The sequence below is a fragment of the Dermochelys coriacea genome, chromosome 11 (assembly GCF_009764565.3).
Source record: "Dermochelys coriacea isolate rDerCor1 chromosome 11, rDerCor1.pri.v4, whole genome shotgun sequence".
NCBI classification, from domain to species: domain Eukaryota; kingdom Metazoa; phylum Chordata; order Testudines; family Dermochelyidae; genus Dermochelys; species Dermochelys coriacea.
This window is the reverse complement of record NC_050078.2, coordinates 39,237,967-39,265,832: the sequence shown is the minus strand read 5'-3', so window position 1 is coordinate 39,265,832 and position 27,866 is coordinate 39,237,967. Positions and strand designations below refer to the sequence as shown.

General features: G+C 40.7%; 1 protein-coding gene across 1 annotated transcript in view; it reads left to right on the top strand.

Annotated features, from left to right (window-relative positions):
* LRP2 (LDL receptor related protein 2) overlaps positions 1–27,866 on the top strand; it is a 185,660-nt gene that overhangs the window by 92,352 nt on the left and 65,442 nt on the right. Inside the window, 12 exon segments of the mRNA XM_043505242.1 lie at positions 5,781–5,924; positions 6,848–6,957; positions 8,468–8,645; positions 9,807–10,020; positions 11,764–12,003; positions 12,573–12,761; positions 14,323–15,243; positions 16,503–16,668; positions 18,157–18,315; positions 24,361–24,650; positions 26,804–27,007; positions 27,435–27,677. Of these exon segments, the coding sequence (XP_043361177.1) occupies positions 5,781–5,924; positions 6,848–6,957; positions 8,468–8,645; positions 9,807–10,020; positions 11,764–12,003; positions 12,573–12,761; positions 14,323–15,243; positions 16,503–16,668; positions 18,157–18,315; positions 24,361–24,650; positions 26,804–27,007; positions 27,435–27,677 (3,058 nt within the window).

Here is a 27,866-nt window from a genome sequence, read left to right as displayed (position 1 = left end):
GAATGTTTCAAGGGTTGGGCCCATAGCTTGTCAGTACAGAAAAATATGTAAAAAAAAAAAAAAAAAGGTGGGGGGAATGTAATTTCAAAAACACAACAATTTGCAGGGGGCTCTGGGGAGGTATAATGCTCTGAAACTAGTTTTACCTGATTTTGAAAAACTGACTACATTTAAAGTTGATGGTGCCCCTTTAATGATTGCTCCTGCTGAGCTAATAAAAGGGCTTGTTCTCTAAGGTCAAAACAAAATATTTCCCAGCTTTTGCAATGTGGAAGCTTATTTAAAAGTCTGTGGAAGCCACTGAAATGGGTTTAGCAAGGAGTGTGCTGATTCAGCAGCAAGCAAGTTAGACCAGGGAAACTCCTTTTTGAATTTCTTGCTGTGCTAAGTCCAGGAGAAGTGTGGTGTCAACCAAGGAGTTCTCATGAGCTGTGCTGTACAGCAGGTTATTCATGTCAGCTTCTTACCTTCCATCCATGTAGGGATTTCCTTAAACTTTGCCCTGCAGGTGAAAGTGGTAAAAATTTCTTTTTTCATTATTTTTTGCCTTGGTTTTTCTGCAGGTTTCTTCAAAAATTAAAAAAATAAAGTGATTTGGAGGAAAGAAACTAAAAATAGGGCTAGTAATGCAAGTTTCCCCTGTAGATATGTATGTATTTTTATAATTAATTTGATTCAGCTATGTATATGTCTCCATTTTTTTAAATGAACTTTCAAGCAATCAAGTTTTACTGGCAAAAATAGTAGCAAAAGGTGACTTTCAAAGTTTCATGAGCAAGTATTCATGGAAATCAAAGCCCTGATTCTGCAAAGATTATTTTGCTTGTTTAAACACATACATCAGTGTTTGCAGGATCAGAACCTCATTTTAAATTCATTTGAGCATAAGCTTTCGTGAGCTACAGCTCACTTCATCCGATGAAGTGAGCTGTAGCTCACGAAAGCTTATGCTCAAATAAATTTGTTAGTCTCTAAGGTGCTATAAGTACTCCTTTTCTTTTGCGAATACAGACTAACACAGCTGCTACTCTGAAACCTGTCATTTTAAATTCACATGCTCATGTTTTTGTGGCAGAATTACTTGTACTTTAATTTGGTCAGGGAACAGAAAAAATACTGTGTGATTTATCTGCCCAATCACACGTAAGCAACACAGCTGGAATGTCTAATGTTCACGATGAAGGCATTAAATAAAATAAAAATCAAATAGATGTTAATCAAATAAATTACAATAGGGCTTGATCCTGCAAGGTGCTGCACACCTGGTTCCAATGCAACAAAGCCCGGAAGAATGTACTTAACTTTAAGCATCTGAGTAGTCTCTTTGACATTAATGGAACTACTCATGTGCTTACATTTATGCATATGCAAAATCCTTCGACACCTTGCAGAATCAAGCCCATAATAAATGTGAGAAAGTAGTTATCGCCTCACAGATATTCTGGGAGAAAAAAATTGGCTACCTTAGTTAAATAAATAATTCATTTTGAATAATTTACTCAGCTCTAAAAAAAAAAAATAGCAGCTATTTCATAGATCCATAGATTCCAATGCCAGAAGGGACCATTGTGATCATATAGTCTGACCTCCTGTGTAATACAGGCCATATAATTCCCTTAAATAATTCCTAGAGCAGATCTTTTAGAAAAACACCTAGTTTTGATTTAAAAGTGGTCAGTGATGGAGAATCACTATGACCCTTGGTAAATTGTTTCCATGTTTAATTACTCTCATTATGAATTTGCACCTTATTTCTAGTCTGAATTTATCTAGCTTCCACTTCCGGCCATTAGCTTGTGTTATACTTTTCTCTGCTAGATTGAAGAGCCCATTATTAGGTGTTTGTTCTCCATTTAGAGGCTGTAATCAAGTCACCCCTTAACCTTCTCTTTGTTAAGCTAAATAGACTGAAAGAGCTCAATCATTACAAAGCAAGTTTTCTAATACTTTAATTCTTTATGGTGAAAAAAATTGTTTCGCTGATGAATTGACAAAATATTGTTTGATACACGTTCAGTAAACTTTGTTGCCCCTCCTTTTACAAAAGTTCATTATGCATCAAAGTTTCAAATTCTCTGTTGTTCACAAAGATCTCAGGGTTCAAACATAATGTTGGTAGTTTCACAGAGCTGTATGACCAGACCCTCTGATCTGAATTTTTCAAGCTAGGGAGTTGCCTGGGAGCATGGGGAACTAAGGGCCTCATTCTGCAGTGACTTACACATGTGCTTAACTTTACCCACTGTGAACCGGATCTGCAACCTGTATAGATTGTTGTAGCTGAAATAAAGTAAATGGCGCTATGACAGCTGAGCCCAGCGAAGGATCTAGCCCACACTGTGTATAGTTAAACATGTATATAATTCTTGCTGGATTTGGGTCTAAGTTTGGCAGCTTGGGTCAAAAGGAAAAATATATATTTTATCACATGCAGCAATGCATGGCAAGGTGTGTGTGTGTGTGTGCGCGCGCATGTGTGCATGCGTGCGTGTGTGCGTGTTATCCTGGGTGCCTGTATGTGTTAGATACCTGTTAGTGCTCATGTATTCACAACTATTTGAGAAATGTTTGTATCCAGCACTGCGCTTCTGGAAGTGTATTATTACTTCTATAAAAAAAATTGTTTTATCTTCAAATGTCAGAAAATTTTAAAATTTAGTTATCCATTTTTAAGTCAAAAATGACTTAAAATAATTCCTTTTGAAACATTCTCAGTCATTGACAATGGATTTGTGTTTGCCCATCATCATAGTTCCTAATTGCCAAGAATTTTTAAATAAATGTATTTATTGAAACTGTTTTTTCAGTAGAGAAACAGTTCCGGGTTCAAGAGTCTAATTTGATCCTAGCTGCTGTTTGAAAAAGATCATTGCCAGATCTCAGCTGGCAGCTACAGCTGAAATTTACCAAAAGTCTAATAATTCACCTGAAGGCTGCAGGCTGATGTATCAATTCACATAAGTGGCCACTGAAATTCCAGGTGCAGCTGCAGGCTGAGTTCTGCAAATACTAAATTTCTTTTGGAGTCTGCAGCCCCAGCTGGGCAAAGGACTCAGGGTGATTATGGGACTATTGCCCCAATCCAGATCCCTGACCTCCAGGTGGGCCTGCTGGGCAGTCCCCATTGCCATTGGTTGTTGCCATTGTCAGTCCTGACAGGACTGAGGCACCCAGGGTGCACATACAGAGTCTTTTGATTATGGACTCTTCTCTACAATATGCATTTCTCTCGGATCTAAATGTGTTAGCAAATTGCCTACATTTCCCTTACGTGCCTTGCTTACACCACCACTCTTTCTTATCACCCCATTTTGGTTCTCTCCCTTGAGCTTTGCCTACGTTAGCATACTTTGTAGCTATAATTCTCCCTCCATGGCGGCAACAGTTGAGGCTGTAGTATAGACAAAGCTTAGGTAATTCCCACTTTGTTGTCCAACTCCACTTGTAGAAAGGTTAGACAACATGGTGGAAAAATACCTGAGCCCTGCCTTCACTACAGTCTTTGCTGATGGACCTACATGGATGGAGAACTAACCGGGTCCTAATTTACTCAGGATAGGAAGACACAATGGTAAAAATGCTTGAGCCTCATCTACACTAGTACTTAAAATGCGGGTAGCAATGATGCAAAAACACACACCCTGACTTTCTGCATGAAGGCAAAGCTTGCAGTCTGCCAGCACCCAGTTCTTTTCCTTTTTCATTTTCTCCCTGACCCTTTCTGTCCTCATTTTGTGCCCCAGCTTCTGCTTGTTCATCTACACACAACCCATCCCCCTTAATTACAATTTTTGAATAAAATAATTAAAAGTAACAAAAACAAAGAACCCCCCTCCCCTCCACACCCACTCAACATACCACCAAGGTAGGTGCAGCACTGTCACAGCATTCTCAGTATCCTCTGCTTATAACCCTTGACTCCCATTCACACTACTTATTCCCTATGTGTTTACCTTCCATTCCTTAGACCAGGGGTGGCTTGACCTTCTCTGAGCCTGAGAAGGAGCCAGAATTTACCAATGTACATTGCCAGAGAGCCACAGTAATACAACAGCTCCCCCACCCCCAGCGCCTCCTGCCCACCAGCAGTCCCACTGATCAGCGCCTCCCGATCAGCTGTTTCGTGGCGTGAAGGAGGGGGAGGAGGGAGGAGTGAGGGCACGGCAGGCTCAGAGGAGGGGAGCGGGAAGGGGTGGAGTGGGGGCAGGGCCTGTGGCAGAGCCAAGGGTTGAGCAGTGAGCACCCCCAGCACATTGGAAAGTTGGCGCTTGTAGCTCCAGCCCCGGAGTCAGTGCCTATACAAGGAGCCGCATATTAATTTCTGAAGAGCCGCATGCCTTAGACTGTAAACACTTCATAACAGTTACCTGTCGTCTTACATGTCTGTGAGGTGCCTGGGTAACTTTAGATGGATCAGTGAATACATATATAATAAGCATCTACCAGGCTCTTGAAGACTAGTGTTTTGTTTTTTTATTAAGGTGAAGTTACAATAAAATGTTAACATATGACATTGTACGTTACTTTTTACTTATTCAGCGTCTGGTTAATATTCAAAGAACCTGGCTAAAGATTATGGCTTCCTGGTTTGTGAGCCTTCCTTCTCTGAGTGTGCTAAAAAGGGTGATCAAATTTCTAAATACCTGTTCTCTTTTTGGCTCTTCTCTTGTGTACGTACTTGAGTATGCAAGCTTTTCCATTGAAGGACAGTCCATATTTCCCTATATCACAATTCCACAGGAGAAGACACATGTGCAATACAAAGTCTTGCAAACAATAAAAAAGAAATTAATTTATTGTTCGGTTTAAAATGTAGATCCTTTCCCGGAGCATCAAGTAAGCAGATGAGGTAATCTATAGGAAGCCAGCATTTTGTCATAGAAGTCTAGTGTTTTCAATGTGAAAAATGAGACTAGAAAACAGTACAAAAATAATATTCTTTCTTGTTTTTCCCTTGCCATAGACATAGTGACTTGAGGGAGGATTATTTGTATAGCAATACTGTGGAGATATGCCACTTGGCTTAAGCAGGGACTACTCCGTTGAAGGCAGAGAAGTTATGCCTGCTTATGACAACAGTAAATTTGACCCAGTATCCACACGGTTGTAGCCTTTGGCTTAAGCAGGTACCACTCGTTGAAGACAGAGAAGTTATGCATCAGTGCACGTGTGCCAATGTAGCGCTGTACTATAGACTTGCCCTAAGTGTAATCTACAGAAAGATAGCAACTAGTGTTGGAGATTCCATAGGGTTTACACTCCTGGAGCAAAAGTGGGTAGGATCACTGGGATAAACTTAGTCAAGTTTCTTGACATTATAACTGTTTTCAAAGTACAAATCTTAAAAAGTTATACTGGGGGAAAGACTTCATACTTTTCTTTTCTTGTGTTTAAACTGTATCAAAGATGATTATCACAGACCTTCCTTGAGTTTTTCCTAATAAAGTGTTCATACTATATTATGATTATATATAACTGTGGAAGATATAAACTCCAACCTTCTGTTCTATGCAGCACAATTTTATATCCTCCAGTCAGGATAGAGAGTCGTAATGTTTCTTTATATAATGTAGCTTTTATGATTTAGAATAATAATTTTGCAGCTTTTTAGTGTACTGCGCATATACATATACATCCTACTAGCTGTGTTGGATTTGCTTTTTCCTAAGCAAATTAGTATCATGTAAGGGAAGTGCTTGTGAAGAGGAAGAAATGTGATATTTTCTTTGTGACATTTCCCTCAACATTTTCTCACTTTTCTTATCTTTTTTTCCCCCAAGGGTGAAATCCACAGGGTGAAGTCAGATGGAACTAACAGGACAGTATTTGCTCCAGCAGCTGTTATTGGTGCTCCTATTGGCCTGGCTTTAGACTGGATATCTGCAAACTTGTATTATAGTAACCCTGGCACACAGTCAGTTGAGGTACTTATTTGAAAAATACAATTTAAAGGTGAAAGCCTGAATTTTTCTTTCAGAGGCCATACATACAGCTTCAAAGCAGCAAGTCATTCTGGGGAAATAAACCTGAAAGCAGCTTTATTTTAAAACTGAGTATTAAGGACAAAAAACAGAAAAAAAAAATAGAAAATTTAGTTGTCTAAAGAATCAAACTAAATAAATCAAACTTGAATCTGGACATCTGTATGTAACCAATGTGATTTTAAAAGCAACACTTCATAGGAGCATCCATTAACCTGTGCACAGATCTATTTTTTCTTCAAATCAGTAAGCTCTCCGATGTTGTTTGATGCTGATAAATCCTCAAAGCACTAGGATGGAATGATAGGTATTACACTTCTGCATAAAAGTCTAAGCTCCACATCCATGCCTATTGAAATTAGTGGGAGTTTTGCCACTGGCTGCAATGAAAGAAAGTTCAGGGAGAGGAGTAATAGAGATCTAATGTAATGGATGATGAGGGATTTCTCTGTCCCAGTATAATAAAAGGGGGCATGTGATTAAATTAAAAGGAAGCTAATTTTAAACAGGTTAAAAAGAAATATTTTGTAAAGCAGCATAAAATCAACCTGAATCTCACTTAACACCTCTAGTGTTATACTGAAGTATGGAAACAGTTTAGTAAGGATTGTAGTGATTTTTATGAACCGGAATAATTTGCAGTTTGCTAGCTAAATTAAGTATCACAGGGAGTTTGTTGGAGAAGTACTTGTCAGAGGAGAGAACGCATTGAAGAAGTACAGAACTCAGTGCTTTTTCTTCATAGTGCTTGTGTTAACTTTTTCTTCAGCTTGGACCTGTGTGGGTTCAGTCTGTCCAGGTTTTAGTTTGAAATTATACTGTCAATTCCACATTGCATACCCTAATTGTGTTAAACATTTATGTAGGTACTGAAGCTACATGGTGAAGTAATGTACAGAAAAACTCTGATTACCAATGATGGTACCCCTACTGGAGCTGGAGTGCCAATTGGTTTGGCTGTTGATCCAGCACGAGGGTGAGTTTCCAAAATAGTTTTTTCTTTACTTATGCTTTATTTTCTAAGTTATATCAGCTTGGTATAGTAAATACTTTCTGAATTATTTTATATCTCTCCTAATTTTTAGGGTTTGTATGATAGGTGGCGGTGATAATTTGTTGCAGGCATAAAATTGGCATACATAGTTTGTTTTTTAAAATTATATTTGGGTTGAATCAATTAATCTTTTAAAACAATAGCTAGAGCCTAATATACAATACAATCAATTACATGAATGCATAAATTATTGCATAATTGCAGATTATTTTTAATTGTCACATAACTTGACTTCTGGAGCATTCATTTAAAAAATTAAATTTCAAGCCATTTTGACTGCAAAGAAAACCTTCAAAATGTCAACCCAATGTAAAGTGATACAAGGATGACTGTCTGGGGCCTAGTCTATAATTGGAAAAGACATCATGTTAGAAAACACATTAACTCTCACATATTAACTACCATGATGTTAACATGATTTTACCTCCCCCATCCAAAATGGCAACTCTCCAGATTAGTCCATATTATAAATATTAAGATAATGTCTTTGGGTAAAAGTTTATTCTTTTGTTTTTTGTTTTTGTTTTTTTTTACTGATCAAGCCTAGCAAAATTCAAAAAATCCTCATAAACATTGAAAAGTAAATTTAGATTCTGGCTGGCTGGAAAATTTTTGACTAACATTTTTTCATCAGAATTTGCTGATTTGTCTAAATGGAAATGTTCTGCAGGACTGTGTTGATTTCACAAAAATTTTGCAGGAATCTAGGCAGGTTTCAGAGCTTCCAGACTTGTTGCTCTTAGCAGCCCGGACTCCTGGTAGGACTGGATAGAGAATGGTAATTCCATGTTGTGAAGAACTTAGGCTGTGTCTACACTACTCAGCTTTTAGCGACATGGCTATGTTGTTACAGCTCTGCTGCTAAAAGTCATGCCGTGTAGTCACTGTTTGCTGGCTTTCCTGCCGACAAAAAACTTCCACCCCCAACGAGCAGGAGAGTGCTCCTGTCGACAACTGGCACTTGTCGCAAGAAAACTTTTTCTTTCGGGAGGGATGGGGGGGGCTGAACACCTCTGAAAGACAAAAGTTTGTCGTTCAGTTGCCAGTGTAGACATAGCCTTAGACATTTTTGGTTTTCATTCCTAATCAGAACTAAACCCAATTTTGAAATCTCAGAATCCTCTGCAAAATGGAAATTAGCTCTGTTAGATTCTTAAAACTCGATGAGTTTTAGTAATTTAAGATGTTGTGAGTGGTTCAGGAAAGGAAATATTTTTTCTTAAACTATCTTTAACATGACAATAAAGTGAGACATGTTCCGATAAAGTGAGACATGTTGTTGGACTTTGATGCAGTCCATCTCTACTCAGAACATATTGAAGTATTTTGCTGAGTAGCGCGGTAGACTTAAGCATATTCTTAAATGCTTTGGGGAACTGGGGCCTTAGAGTCTTAACTGCTTCGGTAATTGCTGCGATAACATTTGTTGCAGGAAACTGTATTGGACAGACCAGGGAACTGACAGCGGGGTCCCAGCAAAGATTGCCAGTGCAAACATGGATGGCTCAGATATAAAAACCCTCTTCACCGGTAACCTTGACCATATAGAGTTTATTACCATTGACATTAAGGAACAGAAGTTGTACTGGGCTGTCACAAGCACGGGAGTGGTATGAATTTTTTATACTGTTGCTATAATATCTGTGTGCCCAATTCTGCAGCCGTAACTCGCATGAGTAGTTCACTTGTTTAACTGAGACTAATCATGTGACTAAAAGTTTCAGGCTAAACATGACAGATTCATACAGTATACAGTAGTTGCTGGACTGGAATGAATTTTGCTTTTTTTGAATTTCAATGAGAGTTGAATGCCTAACTGCCTTTTGTGCCCCTTCCTCCATGGATACTGAAACAGCAGTTAGGTATGGGGACAACACAGTAGTCTTGTTTACCAAATAAAGTATTTATCCAGTGTCCCTGTGAAAGAGTGTCCATAACATTAAAAAAGCCATAGTGTTTCCTCCAGTGATTTTTCATTACTGGACAATTGACCCCTCAGGGGTCCTATATCCTGCTCGTATATGCTGCTGTGAGTCAGGCAGAGTCCAGAGGAATCTCTCAGTGTGAGCAGGAACATATCTTTCTGATTCATAACTGACATGAGTGTACCTGCGAGGTCCAGGAGGGCATTAGTTAGAACAGGCTTTCAATGAATGACATCAAAGTTTGCGAGAGAAAAGATGTGAACTATTCACTCCATTCTGCCGGTTTTATTGAACAGAGTGTATCCTTCTAGCACAGGGGTTTTTAAACTGGGGGTTGGCACCCCTCAGGGGGTCGCGAGCTGTCAGCCTCCACCCAAAACCCCGCTTTGCCTCCAACATTTATAATGGTGTTAAATATGTACAAAAGTGTTTTTAATTTCTAAGGGGGGGTGCACAAAGAGGCTTGCTATGTAAAAGGGGTCACCAGTACAAAAGTTTGAGAACCACTGCAGGTAGTGGTGCCCATTTAAAAAAGAAGAATAAAGTAGATTAAAATACTTGTGTGTGTTAATGAGACATGAGTGAATAATATTTTTACTGACATTAACTTTGCTCTTATATAATTATACTTTTTTCTTTTCTCCAAAGAGGCTTTTATTTTAGATTGCCATTGGTTGTTTTGAAAAATGACAAGTTTGTTAAATTTTAATGGAAAGAAAAGAATAGTTCTAAAAAAAACCACCAATTCTCGCCCCAAACCCAAGGAAAATGCATAGATTTCTGTTCACAGAAAGTTTATCAGCATGTATAAAATTCTAATTAAATTCTAACTCTCTAATCTCTTAGATTGAAAAAGGCAATGTGGATGGTACAAATCGTGTGACCCTGGTTCTTCATCTGTCTCACCCATGGGGAATCGCTGTCTATGATTCCTTTCTGTACTATACTGATCGAGATTATGAGGTCATTGAGCGGGTTGACAAGTCCACTGGAGCGAACAAAGTGGTGATGAGAGACAATGTTCCAAGACTGAAGTGCCTACGAGTGTATTATAGAGACAGTGAGTATTTGCTACAATTTAAAGAGGCAGAGTCAGGAAGCCTTAATTTTGAAAAATCTACCATCCTCAAAACAAGAATCTGAAACATTATTAAATTGCCAACAAGACGGCATGGCAAACCACAAATTAGTCAGGTGGTGGTTTGGGTTTCTGAGAGCATCTTTACACATCATGCGGGTGCATAGAAGTGTATAGCTGCATTCCTCAGTTCTACAGTATTTGTCTGCTCACTTCTGTTCAGTCAGATTACTGAAGTATACAAGAGTCATGCTATACAAGAGCATTCCTTTGAAACCAAGCTAAGTGGGTAGGGCTAATTTTAGTCTTGTCAGCTTTGATGATATGTTGATAAAACATGAACTTACTTATGGGATGTGCAGTAGGATTTATATATGTCTTTGATGCAACATTTTAATGCTATTTTGTATTTGTAGTTCTGAGACAAATTAATGTTATTGCATTTTCAAATATTTCTATAGTTCTCATGTAGGTATCTCTATTTTAAGAGTTTCAAAATATTTATTAGAGCTCAGAGGAAATGATCATAATGGTCCTTTCTGGCCTTAAAATGTATGAATGTAGTTTAGGGTTGTTTCTGTTAGTTTTTATTTCAGTATGATTTCTAGTAGTGCGGTATGGAATTCAGGTACATTAACTTTCACTGCTCTATACGAACACAGGCTGTGTTAACTTTTTCTGGGAGAGAAGGGAGTTCTGATTGATCGTAGACATCGTTCTCACACGCATAGTTGAGATCTGAACTTCCACAATGTCCAAGAGTGTTATGCTCTAGTTTTGACATTGGGCTCATTGCTAGTCAGTTTATTCATTTCTGTGCTCAAATGTCCTCAAGTAATTTGTAGAACTAGTTGATTAATTCACAATGAATAATATTTTGCTGTGAATTTTAGCATCCTTTTCTACTTGCAAATTGTCCTTGAGCAGTTTTCAGTTTTCTCTAGTATGTTCCTTTTTCAAAATTATTCACCTAATAATTTCTGTGAATAAATCTCAGCATTTTATTAGATTATTTGGTATTGAAATGCCATCCATGTGGTTAATTTTCATAAGAAACATTGGTCAGATGATGGTGTCATTTTTTTCTGACTGAAAGAGCACAATCTATTGAAGTAAGTTTCTGTGGAAATGTATTTCTGAGTTCAAAAATTCAGTTTCGCTGGATGTTCTGATATTCATGTAAAATTCTCTGTTTTCGTGAACATTCCTGGATATAACCTCATTTGCTTGAATATTCTCAGGAATAGAACACAAAGGGGTATGAATACTCGCAAAGCAAATTTCGGTATTTTTTATTTGAGGACAATCATCTGAGGCATTTCCCAGCTCTAATAATTAGTTGTGCGGTTATCCAGTTAGGATTTTGCTGTCACATTAGTTTTTACAGTACGTTTACAGCTGTAATTTTAACTGAATAATTAATTTTGGAATTTTATTAGCTCGTTTACTTCAAATTTATGTGCGAGTCATATCTGATCCTGAAAAAAATATGCTCTACTGAAGATCTCTTCCTCTTAGGTGAGAGGAATCCGGACGATTATTTTATTATTTATTTGCCACAGTTCAAAATTATTTAGATTCTTACTGTTGCTAGCTGCTTATTGTTATTAGTCACTTTCCTGAGGAGCTTGTGGCGTGTACACATTTTATTCTAGAACAACGAGAGTTTGTCATGAACAGCTGCACTGCTGAGGTTTTACACGCATCTGTTTGTTTCCGACACAGATTCTGCTGGTTCCTCAAATGGCTGCAGTAACGAGATCGGAGTTTGTCAGCAGCTTTGTCTGCCCGTGCCTGGTGGACTGTTTTCCTGTGCCTGTGCTACTGGCTTCCAGCTAAATCCTGATAACAGGACTTGTTCCCCATACAGTTCCTTTGTAATTGTTTCCATGCTGTCCGCAATTAAAGGATTTAGCTTAGAGACGTCTGATCACTCTGAAGCCATGGTGCCATTGGCAGGAAGAGGTATGTGAAGATAGTAGTAGATTGAGAAAAATCTCTTTATGCCCAATGTTGTCATTTTCTGTTAAAGATTTGTGATGCTCTGGTGATTGCTTGTCTGGCATATGGTGTATTTAACAACAAGACTAATATACTGAATAATCATATTGCCTAGGCATCATGCCATGGAGGTAAGGAATGTATACAGTTCAGTGGCATGTACTGATCTCCACATAAAGGCCTACATTTTCAGAAGACAACCTCTTTTTGCAGATGTAGTTTGTGAATTTAATTTTAGCACACTGTAATAATCAGACTTTATGAGTTTAATATTCTCATGCACTATTTTAAATATTGAACAATGGAGCCATAATATATACGATGCTCTGCACATTAACAGAGAAGCCAGTTATATGATCTTATCTGAATGTTTACATATAAAGAGTACCATGGCGATGTAAATCGATGGTAGATTTTATGCCATGAGATTGTAAACCTCAATTCACTTGTCCTTTGCAAATAACATAAACCACAAATTTTAAATAAAATACTTTATATTAAAAATAATTGATTGCTTTTTAAAAATGTTTCAGGACGAAATGCACTTCATGTGGATGTTCACGTGCCTTCTGGTTTCATTTACTGGTGTGACTTCAGCAGCACTGTTTCTTCTCAGAATGCAATACGTAAAATTAAGCCGGATGGTTCTTATTTTAGAAACGTTATTACAAATGGAATAGGACGAAATGGAATCCGTGGCATTGCAATTGATTGGGTAGCAGGTAAGCAGAACTGCTGCATAGCTGAATTTATAATAAAAGTTCTTCTGTATATGTTGTTGGAATCTTTAGACTAATTAGTTTATAGAAAAAGGAACTCATGGAAACATTTCAAAGGGAAAACGTGTGCTTTTAGCTAGTGCTGTATATGCAGAGTGGTTTTAAAATGAAAAAAATGTATGAAGGGCAGCAGTCCCATTGATTACAGTAGGAGTTGAATGAACAAAGTAGAGGACAGAATTTGGCTCTAAGCTGTAGACTTAATACCATATTTTCCAATTAATATTGCAAGTTAAATCAAACAGCAAGTTATAATTAATGCAAATACCAACTTTTTAGAAAGCATTTATTCATTTAACACTAAACAGGAGATCATTGTCAAGTGCATACATTTGTTTTAGTTTTTTTGGTGTAATTTATTCCAGCTGTGTCTATGCTTCCCCCGTCTTTTGGTGGTGTTTAGTGTACATATACATGGGTGTAAATAGCAGTATAGATGGTGAGGCATGGCTTAGCTTAGTAGACTACAGACATGCCTGAAGGGTGTGGGTATGTACCCGACTATGTACCCTACATGACTCTGTACACGTCCAAACCCTGTGTCCCCATCTAAACTGCTGTTTTTAACAGCGCTGTTTTTAACAGTCATGCTGCTGGAGTCTTTCCCTGCTACAGAAAAGACTCCAGTTGTGTGGAAAGATTCTGCCAGCTCCCTCACCACTGCAGAAACTCTTCTCCACCACTGGGAAAGTCTCTGGCAGCTCCCATCCCTGCTGCAGGGAAAGATTCTGGCAGTGGGGAAAGGCTCTGGCGGGATGAAGCAGTGGAGAAAGGCTCTGCCAGTTCCCCGCTGCTGGAGCCCTTCTCCGCAGAAGGGAATGACTCCAACAGTGGAGAATGGCTCTTGCAGGGGAAGGCTGGGGGAAAGGCTCAGCCTTTCCTCACCTCAGTGAAAGGCTCCCTCAGCAGGGAGCTGCTGAAGCATTTCCCCTCTGCCTTCCCTCTCCCAGAGCCTGTCACTGGCATGTGTAGCTACACACCTCAGGGTGGATGCAGTGTGCTTTTCACTGTGGCATGCATTGCACATATAGTACTTGCCGCCACCAGCGGTGTATATATAGACATAGTGTCTTTAGTTTCAAATAAAATGCTAAGGAAAAATGTTAATGTTGATTTGAAGCAATGTAATAAAATAAGACCTTTGAACTAAATAGATATTGTTATATGAAATCATGATGATGAGCTATATGAATGGGCCAAATTCTGTCTCAATTATGCCCGTGCAGCCCACTGAAGTTAGTAAGGATGGATGAATGAATCCAGGGGAGAATTTGAATAATGTTGTGTTGTGGTACTGTTTGTCTAATTCTTCACAGTTGAGCATCTATTTTTAAAGTTCTTTCTGAGGAAGCAAATGCCCTAACCAGCTAAATACTTGGGTCTTTGCTTATTATAATTTTATGATTAATTTTTTGATCACCATTTGAAAAGATGAAAGTATCAGCTTGTGTTTCTCTTGTTTTGAATTAAATTGAATTTATCTTTTTTTTTTTCCCAAATACAGGAAACCTTTATTTTACGAATGCTTTCCTGACAGAGACTTTTGTAGAAGTTTTGCGTTTAAACACTACTTATCGACGTGTTCTCCTGAAAACCACAGTGGATATGCCAAGGCATATAGTAGTAGACCCAAAAAACAGATACCTTTTCTGGGCAGATTATGGACAGAATCCAAAGATTGAACGTGCATTTCTTGACTGCACCAACAGAACAGTGCTTGTGTCTGAAGGCATTGTCACACCTCGTGGCTTGGCAATAGATCACAGCAATGGCTATGTTTATTGGGTTGATGATTCTTTAGATATGATCGCAAGAATTCACCCTGATAGAGGTGAAGCAGAAATTGTTCGCTATGGTAGTCGCTACCCAACACCATATGGCATCACCATCTTTGAAAATTCTATGATCTGGGTGGACAGGAACCTGAAAAAAGTCTTCCAAGCCAGCAAAGAGCCAGGCAACACTGAGCAGCCAACAGTTATACGAGACAATATTAATTGGCTAAGAGATGTTACCATTTATGACAGCCGTTTTCAACCACAGTCTCCCCTCAGTATCAACAACAATCCTTGTTTGGAGAACAATGGAGGTTGTTCCCATTTGTGTTTTGCCTTGCCAGATCTGCAGATGCCGAAATGTGAGTGTGCCTTTGGCACACTAGGAAATGATGGCAAGAGATGTTCCATTTCAACGGACGATTACTTGATTTTTGCCCTTGAGAATGCACTTAGAAGCATACAGCTCGATCCCGAGAATCACAGCCCCCCATTTCGCACAGTGAATGTGTTAAGAACTGCAGTGGCTCTAGATTTTGACAGCATGAACAACAGAATATATTTTACACAAAGTTCTCCAGCTGGGACAGGAAAAATCAGTTACATTAATATTTACTCAGGAACTGGCACTCCAACTATAGTTGCGACAGGTAAATGCCATTAAACTTGATCTAAACTAACTGGATATTAATAAGATAGGATTATAGCGCCTGATCATTAGTTAAATAGTTACAGTATGTTTATTCTAATGATCAAGACAGACTGTTGAGTTAAGATATTCTCTTGAAAGCTTCTGTTGACATTTCTGCTTAGTTTTTTCCTCCTTTCAGGTTTTTACTCCATCTTTATCAGTACTCACACAAACTATGAAAGTATAAGACTAGTTAGTACTATTATTGTTTGTTTCCAGCAGTTCCCACAATGTAATGAGCACTGAACCAACATATGGGAAGGCATAGTCCCTGCCCCAAAGAATGTACAATATAAAAGGACAAAACAGACAGATGAAAGGTTAGCTGGATGTAACGTACAAGCAGAGTGGTTAAGGTGCTGTTTGGCTATGTCTTGGTAATACAGTGTTGGGTACCACAATGTTCTGGGTTTTTAATTTTTTTTTTAATTACTATAGAATATCTGCTGTTTCCTGTCACCCTTGGCATTACCAATCATCTTGGGTTCTTGTAGGTGTCACCGGGGAAGTGGGTCTTCAACAGAAATTTCATTGTGGGAGGGGGATAGTGATTTTGCAGACCAGCTCAGAGAAGGCCTTCAGTGCATAGAGGATGGGGTGGAAGAAGACATGGAGATGGGAAAAAGCTTGAAAAAAGCTACAGGGTGTTTTGAGAAAGGAGAGCTACTCATCATAATTGCTGAGTTACACTGTTTGTTCATACTGGGCCAAGTCCTCAGGGGGCTTTTCAGCGCAGCCCAGTGTTGGAGGTGAGGGTGGGGCTGCACCTCCCCTGTCTTGGAATCCTGTGTGTTGCTGTACCCTTTCCAGGGGCACAACTTACTGCCCTGACTGCCTTGATCCCACTCCAGAGTGGCTACAGAGAGAAGGTAGGGCAATGTTTCTGCCTCTTCCCTACCCGTCTCTGCCTCCTTTGGAGCACTGTGCACTCCCAGAGTAATAGTGTGGGAGGAGTCCCTGCACTTCCTGGGGGATAGAGACTGCAATTCTTCTTGCCCTTAAGTAGACCACGCAAGTGTCTGAGAGAACCCACTCCCACTGTGTGCCTTATAAGGGCCTGTTTCTTAGATTTTTACTTATGCAAACGCCCATTGATGTCAATGGAATCTTAATTGGATAAGTACCATAGGATTTGGCCCATTGTGATGGTGATGATTTGGTGAAGTGTTTGGCCATGTTTCAGAAAGTTGTAATGAAGAGATGTTCTCCTTTCTTAAGGGTTGGGAACTCCAGATGGCATAGCCTTTGACTGGATCAGTAACAGAGTTTATTACAGTGACTATTTGAACCAGACTATCAGCTCAATGGCTGTGGATGGATCTAACCGCACAGTGGTTGCCCGTGTTCCACGCCCTAGAGCTATTGTACTAGATCCTTGCAGAGGGTATGTCTTGCTCTTTTTCTTCTAAAGTTTTCATTAAAATTGTATTTTTATATTAGGTGGGGCTGGTAGTGCCGCTGATTGTTAAGGATGCCCGACACTTCCCATTGTTAGACCTATTTGGCAGAGAGATCACCCTGCTCTCAGCAATGTGGGTTTTTTTGCAGTTCCTGTGAGGAAACTACCCATATTTGGTCTTTGAAAAATCTGAGTTTGCTCATGTTTAATAGAGACTTTTTAAGAGTTTGGCAGCCAAATTCCCTGAAGACTTTGTTGGTACTGGGCCTGCATCCAAAGCTGCAGGGCTGAGCAGGACTTTCCTTGCAAATGTTGTTTCTGGCTGCTCTGGTGCTGGGCACCAGAACTGAGAGCTCCTATGCACCCAGGCTCCTCCTGTTGGTGCCTATGCAAGTGTGGAGGAGGAAGTGGAGGAGTCAGAATTAAGGTTGCATGGGGATCCTTAATTCTGGCATTTCTTAACTTTTGCATGTTTGACTTTGCAACTTCGATATTCTTTATTTGTGGTTTTTGGATGTAGTATAAATATAAGATTAAATTTAGATATAGACCTTTGGTAGTTGGCTTTGTCAACTAACTTTCAAAAAGACAAAAACAATGGCACTCTGAGGTAAATCGTGGGGGGTACAGTGGGAGCAATACTATTTTTAGAAAAGAAATAGAGGAGAAGCAAAAATGATGTAAGTTTGAAAATATGTGTGCTGATAACAGCTTGAGGGTACTATGTGAATTGCACAGAGTTCTGTGTTCTGTTCCTGGCCAGTGCAACAGAATGTGCAAATATATTCAGATATATGCAGACAATATGAGACAGTGCTTTGCAGGTGAAATCAGAGGACCCACAAGAGACTCCTTCATCTGATAGAGAATGCTAGCCAATCTGGATAGGTGCCAGAAAGATCTCTATACCAGCAGGAAGGAGAGGCATCCAGCACCTGATATTGGTCAAACTAGACAGAGAAGATAATGGGAAGGTATCTGTCTACCACTCATCTGAGCTGAGCAGAGGACCAAGTGGTGGTTGTTCAAAATAAGGCTTCTCTGAGAGTAGCATGTCGTTAGGATTAGTTGACACACCAAGGAAATCTATCTATTTAGGTTCCTATATGATTCCAATACCCCGTACTATCTGAGTGCCTCACCAGAAGTCATGAATTTATCCTCACAGCAGCCCTTTGAATTAGGAAATAACGTTATTAGCACTATTTTACAAATGGAGAAACCAAAGGAGAGAAATTCAGTGATTTTCCCAAGGTCACACAAGAAGTGGTGGGGCTTCACGTGGGTGCAGGAGTCCTTGCTATTGCAGAATCAGGGTCCTAATTGATGGGGATAGTTCTTCCCTCACATACATATTTCTAGCTGACTCTTGACTTCAGTAGGAGAGACCAGAATGGATGTCTCTTACGACAGAATTGAGTCCTGTGGATTTTGTTTGCCAAAGAGATAACTTTGCAATTGTCTAATTGATAGATACATGTACTGGACTGACTGGAGTACCAATGCTAAAATAGAACGAGCTACACTTGGAGGAAACTTCAGAATAGCCATTGTAAGCACCAATTTGGTGTGGCCAAATGGACTTACCCTGGACTATGAGGAACAGCAACTTTACTGGGCTGATGCACATCTGTATGTATCTGTCTCATCTGTGGTAGGATTTTTAAAAGAAATTTATTATTACACTTTACTTTCAGAGTTCAGATTTTTTTTCTCCTTTTTTCGTCACTTCAGATGCATTTGATACCATTTTATACTATGGCCCATTAATAATCATTTAATAGTTTTTAAATTCCATTGTGAAAAGTAATCAGTAAGTACGTAGTGCTGTAATTGTTTAATTGCATAGTTGTTTCTGTCTTATACCAGGTAAACAAAATTGTAAGGACCAAATTCTGCCACCATTACTCAATCGAAACTTCCATGACTTTCTTGGCAGTTTTGATTAACTAACAAATCTTAGAATTGATGTGTGATTTCGAGAACAATGTATGTTAGTAATTTGCAGGCACACAGAATTACTGGGTTTCCTGAAATTCACATGGAGTTAAATTTACTCTAATGTTGTGCTAGCTCATTTGTCTTATTCTTAATGCAGTATTTTAGCATCTTCTCTGATCTATACATTGCTTCTGCACAGCTTCTCTCTTCATTCATCACTAATGGGCAGTGCCTCTCACTGTGGCATTTGGAGATGGTTCAGTGTTGTTGCTGGAGGCTCCAGGACTAAACCCCGCCCGCAAGCTCAGGGACCAGAATTTCTGCCTTCAGCAGCAGAACAAGTTGGCAGTTCAGTCTCTCTAAGCCACTTTGTTTTCTAAGTTTTTAAAGTTTTTTAATGCTGCATAGTGACTGCATTTCAGCGTGTATGTGTCTCTGGCTCTCTGAGGTGAGGAGTCACTGGAGCATTAAGTGCTCTAACCCTTGGGGTTCCCCGGAACAGCATCTCTTCCACGGCTGCCTCTGCCCCCTTTCCCCTTCACAGCAGCAGAGAAGCCTTGCAGGCATTGAACCAAGTCCAAGAGGTGCTGTACACAGCTTTTCAAGAGCCTTGGAGGACAAGCTGTGCTCTGCTGCTGCTAGCTGCTGACCCTTACTCTGCCAGAGCATGAGGCTGGAGAAGGAGAGCTGTAAGCTACTGGCCCTTGCACTGCTAGGGGATGGGGATTTGCATTGGACAGCTGTGTAGGGTATCGGTCCTTGCCTGAAGCTGCGACTCCACCGTGGAGGGCTTAGCCAAGACAGAGAGGAAAACCATCACAGCCTGCCCCAGAATAAGACTCTGGCCTCAAAAAGGCAAAAGCAAACATCCCATTCATAAGGCAGTGATTAATGTAGTTAATGGGCAAGTGGTATAAAACCCAGGATTTAAACCCTTTCTCCTTTGCCTTCCCTCCATGAAGGAGCATTTGCTGGGCTTTGTATCAGGATTCATGCATGCTTTTGTCAGGGCATGCAGATGCCTGGTGCACCCATGGAGTCCTGCCTCAGGCAGCAGCTGTGTTGCCAGTGCTTAATTTGTTCCAGGGCTTGTCAGGGCTGAGCTCTGGCACCTGTAGGCTTGACAGTTCATAGTCCCAGCACCTCTGGGCTTGCTGCATCAGTTATGAAAGTAAAAAAATGCTTGAGTCCCAGCACTTAATTGTTTGAGCCCTAGCACCTCTTGCATTACAAATTAACCACTGAGTGTTGCTGATCCCTGAAGTTCGAAATTCAGGAGACAGACCCTCTAAAATTTTGAGATTGCCCTTCCCCCAAGAAAGACCTAGATAAATTTTTCATCTTAAGCCAACAAATTCCTGAGGATTTGTACATGAGAGATCAAAATTGCTGTACAAGACTCTTTCAATCTGCCGTCTGCATCCAGAATCCTAAGAAATGGCTGGTAATAGTCACAGCAAGGCTCAGGTCCCCAGTTAAGCATCTATACCCATACACGGACAACATCACAACCTGTGCCCTGTCCAGAAAAACAGACTCACTCAGAATTTGCTAGTTGCTGGAAAAAATTCAGCCCCACCACTTGATCAAAATCAAGAAAAATCTTTTGAGCCCAGTGCAGAAAATTGTTCAACCAGAGGTCAAAATAAGCATGGGTCTGACTGTAATTTTACCATTATGGTAAATATTCACAAAGATACAAACTTTATTGCATCAATCATTTCCTGGCAGTGCTTATCCATAACCAGTTGTCTCTAGTGAATGTGTTTGTTGGTACCAAGCATCTGTGTTATCCCCCGATTTCACACAATGTGCCTCCAGATAGCCCTTCTGAGAACATGGTACCACTGAGGAGATGTAATACAAAATTAACTGTCATTCCTGAATCACATCTGGATCTCCCCTTATAGACAGGTAAGTACAAACAACATGCTGAAAATCAACTCAGTTTTCCCTATAGACCCTTGCACACTTGCTGTGAAAGTAAACCTTGCAGGGTCGGAAGCATACCTGGAAGACAAGATGACCCAGGGATTATGGTCCTCCACTCAGAAAAAGGAAAGCATGCAGGTCTCTCAAGATCACCCCTTGAGCTGTACCAATTTCCAGTATCTCAGAGTGCCCATCCAGTGAAGTTGTTCACTTCAACAGCTCTGTCAGCGGTGTTTCTGAACACAGCCATAATGTTGGTTTTGCGGGATCAGATCCATCAAGAATGTTGTCCTGTCTCTGACATTGACCAGTACCATATCCTTTAGAGGAAGGTACAAGAAACCCTATAGAGGGAAATTATATAACAACTTGCCTACATGGGAAGTTTTGTCTTAACTCCAAAGCATGAGTGTTTATACCTAAGGCTGTGAGTTTGTTGTGGAGGTCACGGAAGTCATGGATTCCGTTACTTTTTGTGACCTCCATGACTTCTGCAGTGGCCAGTGTGACTGGCTCAGGGGCAGCTCAGGCAGCCCCTGCGCAGAGGCACACCAGTTGCTGCTGGGGCAGTGTTGGCCCCCTCCCCCCTGCCAGCAGCAGAGTTTGTGTGTGGTTGGGGCAGGGGGTTGGGGCACAGTATGGGGTGAGGCGGGCTCTGGGCAGCACTTACCTGGGGGGCTCCCCTGAAGTGGCGACATCCCCCTCACTCAGCTGCTAGGTAGAGGCATGGCCAGGCAGTTCTGCACACTGCCTCTGCCCAGAGAGCTCACTTCGCAGCTCCCATTGGCGTGGAGCCAGGTAGGGAGCCTTCTGGCCCTGCCAACCCCCAACGGGGGTCCCAGGCTGCATGCCCCCACCAACCATCCAGCCCCTCCCTGCTGCCGCCCATGCCTCCCCCAGCACCCGCAGGGCCTCTGGGCAGCCACCCCTCAAGTTTTATTCACTGGTATTTTTAGTAAAAGTCATGGACAGGTCATGGGCCGTGAATTTTTGTTTACTGCCCATGACTTTTACTAAAAATATCAGTGACTAAAACATAGCCTTATTTATACCCCTTCCAAAACCAGGGAATAACCAGAGGTCAAAGTTTCTCTGTGACCATGGAAATAATATTACGGTCAGAGAAAAGTCTGCTGCCTTTCAAGACGGTTCATATAAAGGATGTGGAAAAGAGGAAAAAGGAGAGTTGAAGTCCTAATCCTCCATGGGTCAGAAGGCATCTTATATTTGATTAAAAACTGAGGAACCTCCATGACATCTGCTGAAAGCCTCCTTCTCCATCTGGATCTGGACCACCTGCGTGGGGGGAGAAGTGCAGTTCAGCAGGGTTTCTCCATTAGTCTAATTGGTACATTTTGGTGTCCAGACAGAATTTAACCAGGGAATTTTATTCATTTATTAGGTCAGATTTCATTTCTGGTGTGAGGGGAAACAGAAGGCACTTTGGGGCACGTATGGTCTCTTTGTTATTTGTTTGTACTGTGTCCAGCAAATGGGGCCCTGGCCACTAATTTACAACAAACAATTAATAATCACAAAGTTCTGATGATCTCAGCTACACTACAGGTTTTCCCAGATGACTGGTCAGAATCCAGCAACCAAATACCATAAAAAGGTGTGTACCAGCCCTAGCAGTGTTCTTCATGGAGGTATACCAGACTCTCCACTGAGTATCATCAGGTGTCAAAATTCATCAGAATGGCCAAACTAGACAAGCTTATGTGCAGCTTTTTTCTTGCCATTCCAAAATACACGGTTGGAATTAGTTCCTCTATCTGTACAAGAACGACATAGCTGTTGTCAAATGGAAAAGGTTATTCTTGTAGCTCCAGAAATCGTTCTGATCAAGATTCGTTCATCTTTTCACAACTCCTGTGAAACAATGTTTCCATCATTTTGTTCCAATCTTTACACTCCCTTGGAAAGTTGTGACCTAAATGGATATTCCCAAAACGTCTTATTCTATCCAAAATGCCATGGCCTTAGACCTCAAACTTGCTGCAGGCAAGACATTAAAATCCTTCACCAGTTGACATCCTAGGAATCTGGGAGACTATTTATGGAGTATGAATCAAAGTGTCCTCAGAAGGTCCCTATTGGCATTGTGGGGAAAAGTGTCTGAGGCTCATCTGAAGAAGATTTGCAAAATAGATTTTGATTGCTCTGCAGAGGGAGCCTTTTGGTTACCTGCATGCTTCTACAGCTTTGAAAGAGCTTGTCTGGGTGTTAAATTGAAGGGTGGGACTTAGTCCTGGAGCTGCAACGTTGAACCCACCTCTGGACACTGGGAATGTTATTGTTTACAGTGTAATTTTTCAGAAAACCTTTCTGTTCCATTGACAGTCTACACACAAACATAGTTTTACTACCTTTATTTCTGTGTCTGCAGCCTTGATGGGCCTTGTCTTCTCTTTAACTGCACTGTGAAGATAGAAGCAAAAGCATGGCAATTGCACAGGCACATCTTTGAAGGAGAGGAGCAGAACTCACATGACCTTCTTTCTCCTGTCACCAAAGCCCTGCCATGTGTATATAACACCTCACTGGGTTGTCTGATCACCAGAATGCTGGGAAATGGAGTCAGGCAGCAGCCTTTACCCGGGGCATAATACACTCTTCACATTTGCTCTAATTTCTCTAATTCTCCTACACTCCACCCAGTATTTTCTCTTCACTGCTCCCTTTTTCTCTTCTCACTCCCAGCTTCTAGCAAACAACGCTCCTTTTTTACCAAGCATTTTCTCTCTCCTCCTTGAAATCCCTCCTCAAAATGCATTTCTTCTAGAAATCCTTCCTACTTTGTCATCCTTCCTGCCAACAATCTTTCCACACCCTCCTTTTTCTGTAATCTCGTGTTTTGTTCTCATGTGGCTTGTCTTCTTTGACTGTAATCTCTGTGAGGCAGGGAACTTGTTTAGCTGTGTGCCTTAAGTGCTGCAAACGTTTGTGGCCTGATAAAATGATTTTACATAATAATGCACCGGCAACTGTAGCATAAACTGAGTCTTCCTGAAGCAGCACTATCTGACCTTCACTGGAAGCAGGTGCAGGTGGGTCAATAGCCCTGCTAGGGATAGGATGGGTAGACAGTATGGAGCAGGGAATAAATTTGTTAGTCTCTAAGGTGCCACAAGTACTCCTTTTCTTTTTGCTTGCCACAGGATCTGTAGGGTTGGTGCCTGTATCTCCTGTGGGCCTGGGAGGTCCTGCTTCTGTTAGTTCTGCTCATTGTTACAGAGGGGAGCCTGAACTCTAAGGTCAACAGAGAAGAATTTGTGGTTATTTTATAGCAACTCTTCTTCTTTCATATATTTATTTGTGGGAAACTTAGCACATAGATTTTGTATTTATTTTGTATGTGATCTGCTATGTATTTCCTGGTAGCATGAATTTGGATCTTCAGTAGTGCCAACTAAAAAGACAGTATCTTTCCCTTTCATGGTGCCATTAGGTACTCCTAGTGCAAGGCTACATGAATTTTGAGTCCTTTCAAAGGAAAGAATTCTGTCATGAAATTTGTGGTCATTTTGCTTATGTATAGTGTAGCTTAAATGTTTAAACGTTTTCTTCTAAAAACTGATTGCTTCCAGTACATTTATTTTATTAGTGCTTCAGAGTCATTACTTTGCATCATTATTGAATCAGTAGTTTGAAAAGCCCTGAGGCCTCAAACTGTATTTAATAACAAATCTTAGTTAAATATGTTCCAGTATTTAATTGGTGGGAACTGGTCACAGAGTGTAATTAAGTATGTACTGGTACGTGTAAAAGTTCAAGGCTTTAGTATTTCCTTATTTATTTTAGACAGAAGATTGAGCGATGCTCCCTTTCTGGTTCCAATCGTGAAGTAATCATTAGCACTGCTCTATATCCATTTGCCATGACCTTGTTTGATCAGCACATTTACTGGACAGATTGGAATACCAGAAGTATTTACCGAGCTAACAAATACGATGGCTCAGATCAGATTGTAATGATCATGAATCTGCCACAAAGACCAATGGATATTCATGTTTGGTCAAAAAGTAAGCAACAACAGTGCATCAATCCTTGCAACCAATTTAATGGCGGTTGCAGTCACATCTGTGCACCAGGTAAACTATTATGTTTGATGATAATGTTGACTGTAGCAGAACTCATAGTATGGTGGAGTGCTAAGTTTAAAAATTACTTGGGAATGGCTGAAATATTTATTCACCTAAACCAGGGATGGGCAACTTTAAGGTAGCATAGCACCACAAAATCCCCTAAAAGCCTGGGCAGGCCATACAGAATTTTTTTGAAGATTGATCCCGGTCACTGAGGGGCTCCGTCTTTTAGTAAAGTTGCTGCTGCCTCATACCCCTCTGCTTCCCCATCAGCCTTTCTGCACCATGCCACCAAGTTCCAGTTACTGTCTCCCCCTTGGATGATTGTTTGGGAGCTGAGAGCCCATCAGGCTTTGCTCAGCCCCCTCAAGTAGTGGATGAGAGCAAGGTACACCTCTGCCAACAGGGTGGAACTAACCGGACCTGGGTAGCATGGGCCAGAGCTGGAGTCTGTGCTGATGGGGAGCCTGACGTATGGGTTCCCTATGTCAGGGAGTCCTTGTTTATGGGGGAACATAGTGAAGGCAAAGACCATGCACTGAGTCACAGCACCACTCAAATTTGGCCCAGCCACCAATCTGTCATGTCAGCAGGGAAGGGGCTCTACCATTACACCATTCAGCTCTGGTTACTGCCTCCCTGTTGGCAGAAGTGTTCCCTGACTCGCCCACGCCTAGAAGGGGTCAGGGCTGATGACAGATAGATTGGCTGTGGAAGATGGGAGCCAATGGGAAGGCAGGAACCAGAGCCGGGAGACATGAGCCCTCCCCTGCATGAGTGACAGAATTGGTTGAGCCAGTGAGTGGTGTTGCAACTCAGTGCCTGGGCTCCTGCTCCCAGTCCGGTACTCTCTCCACTTTGTACTCCCTGTAACCCTTCTCACTTTAAGTGGTTGTGCCTGGTGCTCAGATTTGGGCGGGCCGGGGTGCTACTTGGTTGGGCTATGGCCCACCCAGGCTACGCCCCTGCTCAGTCTTCCCAAATAATATTTTTACCGGCTGCCTATGGACAGGTCAAATAAAATGATCCGGTGAGCAGGCTGTTTCCCCTGTGTCTACAGTTGCCCATTCCTGGTCTAAACTAAAATATATTGAGGTCCAGACTGTACAAATTGAATTTTCTGTGCTAATGTGACAGCTGCCATTTTGGCTAACACACCAGGGATTGAACTACATGAGCTGCTACAGTTAGAGCTAAAGCACTCTAGCTGGGGCTGTCCTGGACACCTGTCCTCTATGGATTCGGCACAGAGGGGGCCTATAATACATACTCACCAGTAGATTACACTGGGACCTCTGAATGGTACCACATCAATAAATATTTCATGTTGCAAATTTAAAATTTTGTCATCATTTGGATTTCTTTATCACATGGTATTACAAAATGTTTTCATTACCATTATTCCCCAGACTCTTTCAGAACCCCTTGCTGTACAATCTCCATTTGTTTTGTTGTGTTATTTTAAAATCTTTGGTAATTGAAATTCCAATTTCCAATAGAAAATGAGTGGGTTTATAAGTTGATAATGTTGTTTAAGTTTGGCACAAGCTGAAACTGTAAAATAAATTTGGGGAGTGATTTTTAAAAGCGCCCGGGGCAAGTTTTTTAAAGGCTCCTAAAGATGCAGATAGGTGCCTAGTGGGATTTTCAAAAGCACCTAGGCACTTATCTCCCAGTAACTGTTGGCCTGGAGGCAAAGGAAAAACTCCCATTGACTTCAATGTGAACAAAGTTAGTCTAATGTTTTCCAGTTTTAAGGGCCAGATCTTCAGTTGGTGTGGCCTTAATTTTTGACAGCAGGATACTTTCTCACTTGGATCCAAAAAGTGCACCTGTTATCACACTGAGAACAGCCCAGAAATTTCATGGTATTTATGACAAACCAATATTATAAATCAGTGCACCAGATTTTGAGCTCAGTTACTCCAGCGTAACTCTTGAATAGTGCTGTTGAGTTAAGTGGATTGACACAGGTGAACTGAGATCAGAATCTGACTCAGTAGCTTTGCTTATTTAAAAGGCTGATACATACAACAAAGCTAACTGTTATAATTCAGCAAAGAATAATGAATGTTGTAGCTGTGAATAATTTTATGGAAGGCTTATTTTAATGTGTTAATACTCTCGTCTTTTTTTTTTTTTGTCTCAAATGTATTCAGGTCCTACTGGTGCAGAGTGTCAGTGTCCTTCTGAAGGACGCTGGTATTTAGCCAATAATAACAAGCACTGTATTGTGGACAATGGTACCAGGTGTGATGGAGGGCTCTTCACATGCCTTAATGGGCGATGCATCTCAGAGCGGTGGAAATGTGACAATGATAATGATTGTGGGGATGGCAGCGATGAGCTGGAAAGTGTGTGTGGTAAGCATTTTAATAACTGTGTTGGAAAGTGACACAGGGCTCAGTCCTGCTCCCACTGACATCGGTGGAACTTTTCCCATTGGCTTGGTGGCAATAGGATTGAGTCATGTGGTAGTAATTCGGAGTGGGCTCCTGCTTGCTTTCTGATTTTGCGTCTGCATCTTCATGTGTATTATGACAACAAATCTGCATTAGGAACAAGAAAGGATTTGTAGGCATGCCTTTAACTTTAAATCATGTTTATCTGACTTTACCTTTTGATTTTGTCTAATTCAAAACGTGTATTTTACTTTTCATGCAGTCCGTTTTGAAGCGATGTTTGCCCTGGCAGGTAAAAGCGAAGCGTGTTTTCCTTTGCTACATTTGTCAAAGAATTGAGTTTACATTGTATCCATGACTTTTCCTCCCTGTTTTTATTCCCTTTTAGCTTTCCATACCTGTCAGCCAACAGCTTTTACCTGTGGCAATGGGAGGTGCGTACCTTACCACTACCGCTGCGACCACTACAATGACTGTGGAGACAACAGTGATGAGGTGGGCTGCTTGTTCCGAACTTGTGACTCCCACACAGAATTTACTTGCAATAATGGAAGGTGTATATCTCTTGAATACGTCTGCAATGGTGTAAACAACTGTTATGATAATGGCACTTCAGATGAGAGAAATTGCCGTAAGTTCATCATATTGTATACCCATATACCTATTGTATGTTTGGATCTGATCTTTAGACCAAAGAAGAGGCAAATATTTTTGCTTGTGAAGGATAATGAAGCTATCAGCAAAAGAGAACAAGTGACTTCTCTTGACATGATTGGTTTATTTTAACAATATTCTGCTTTATACTATTTTGAAACAAAAC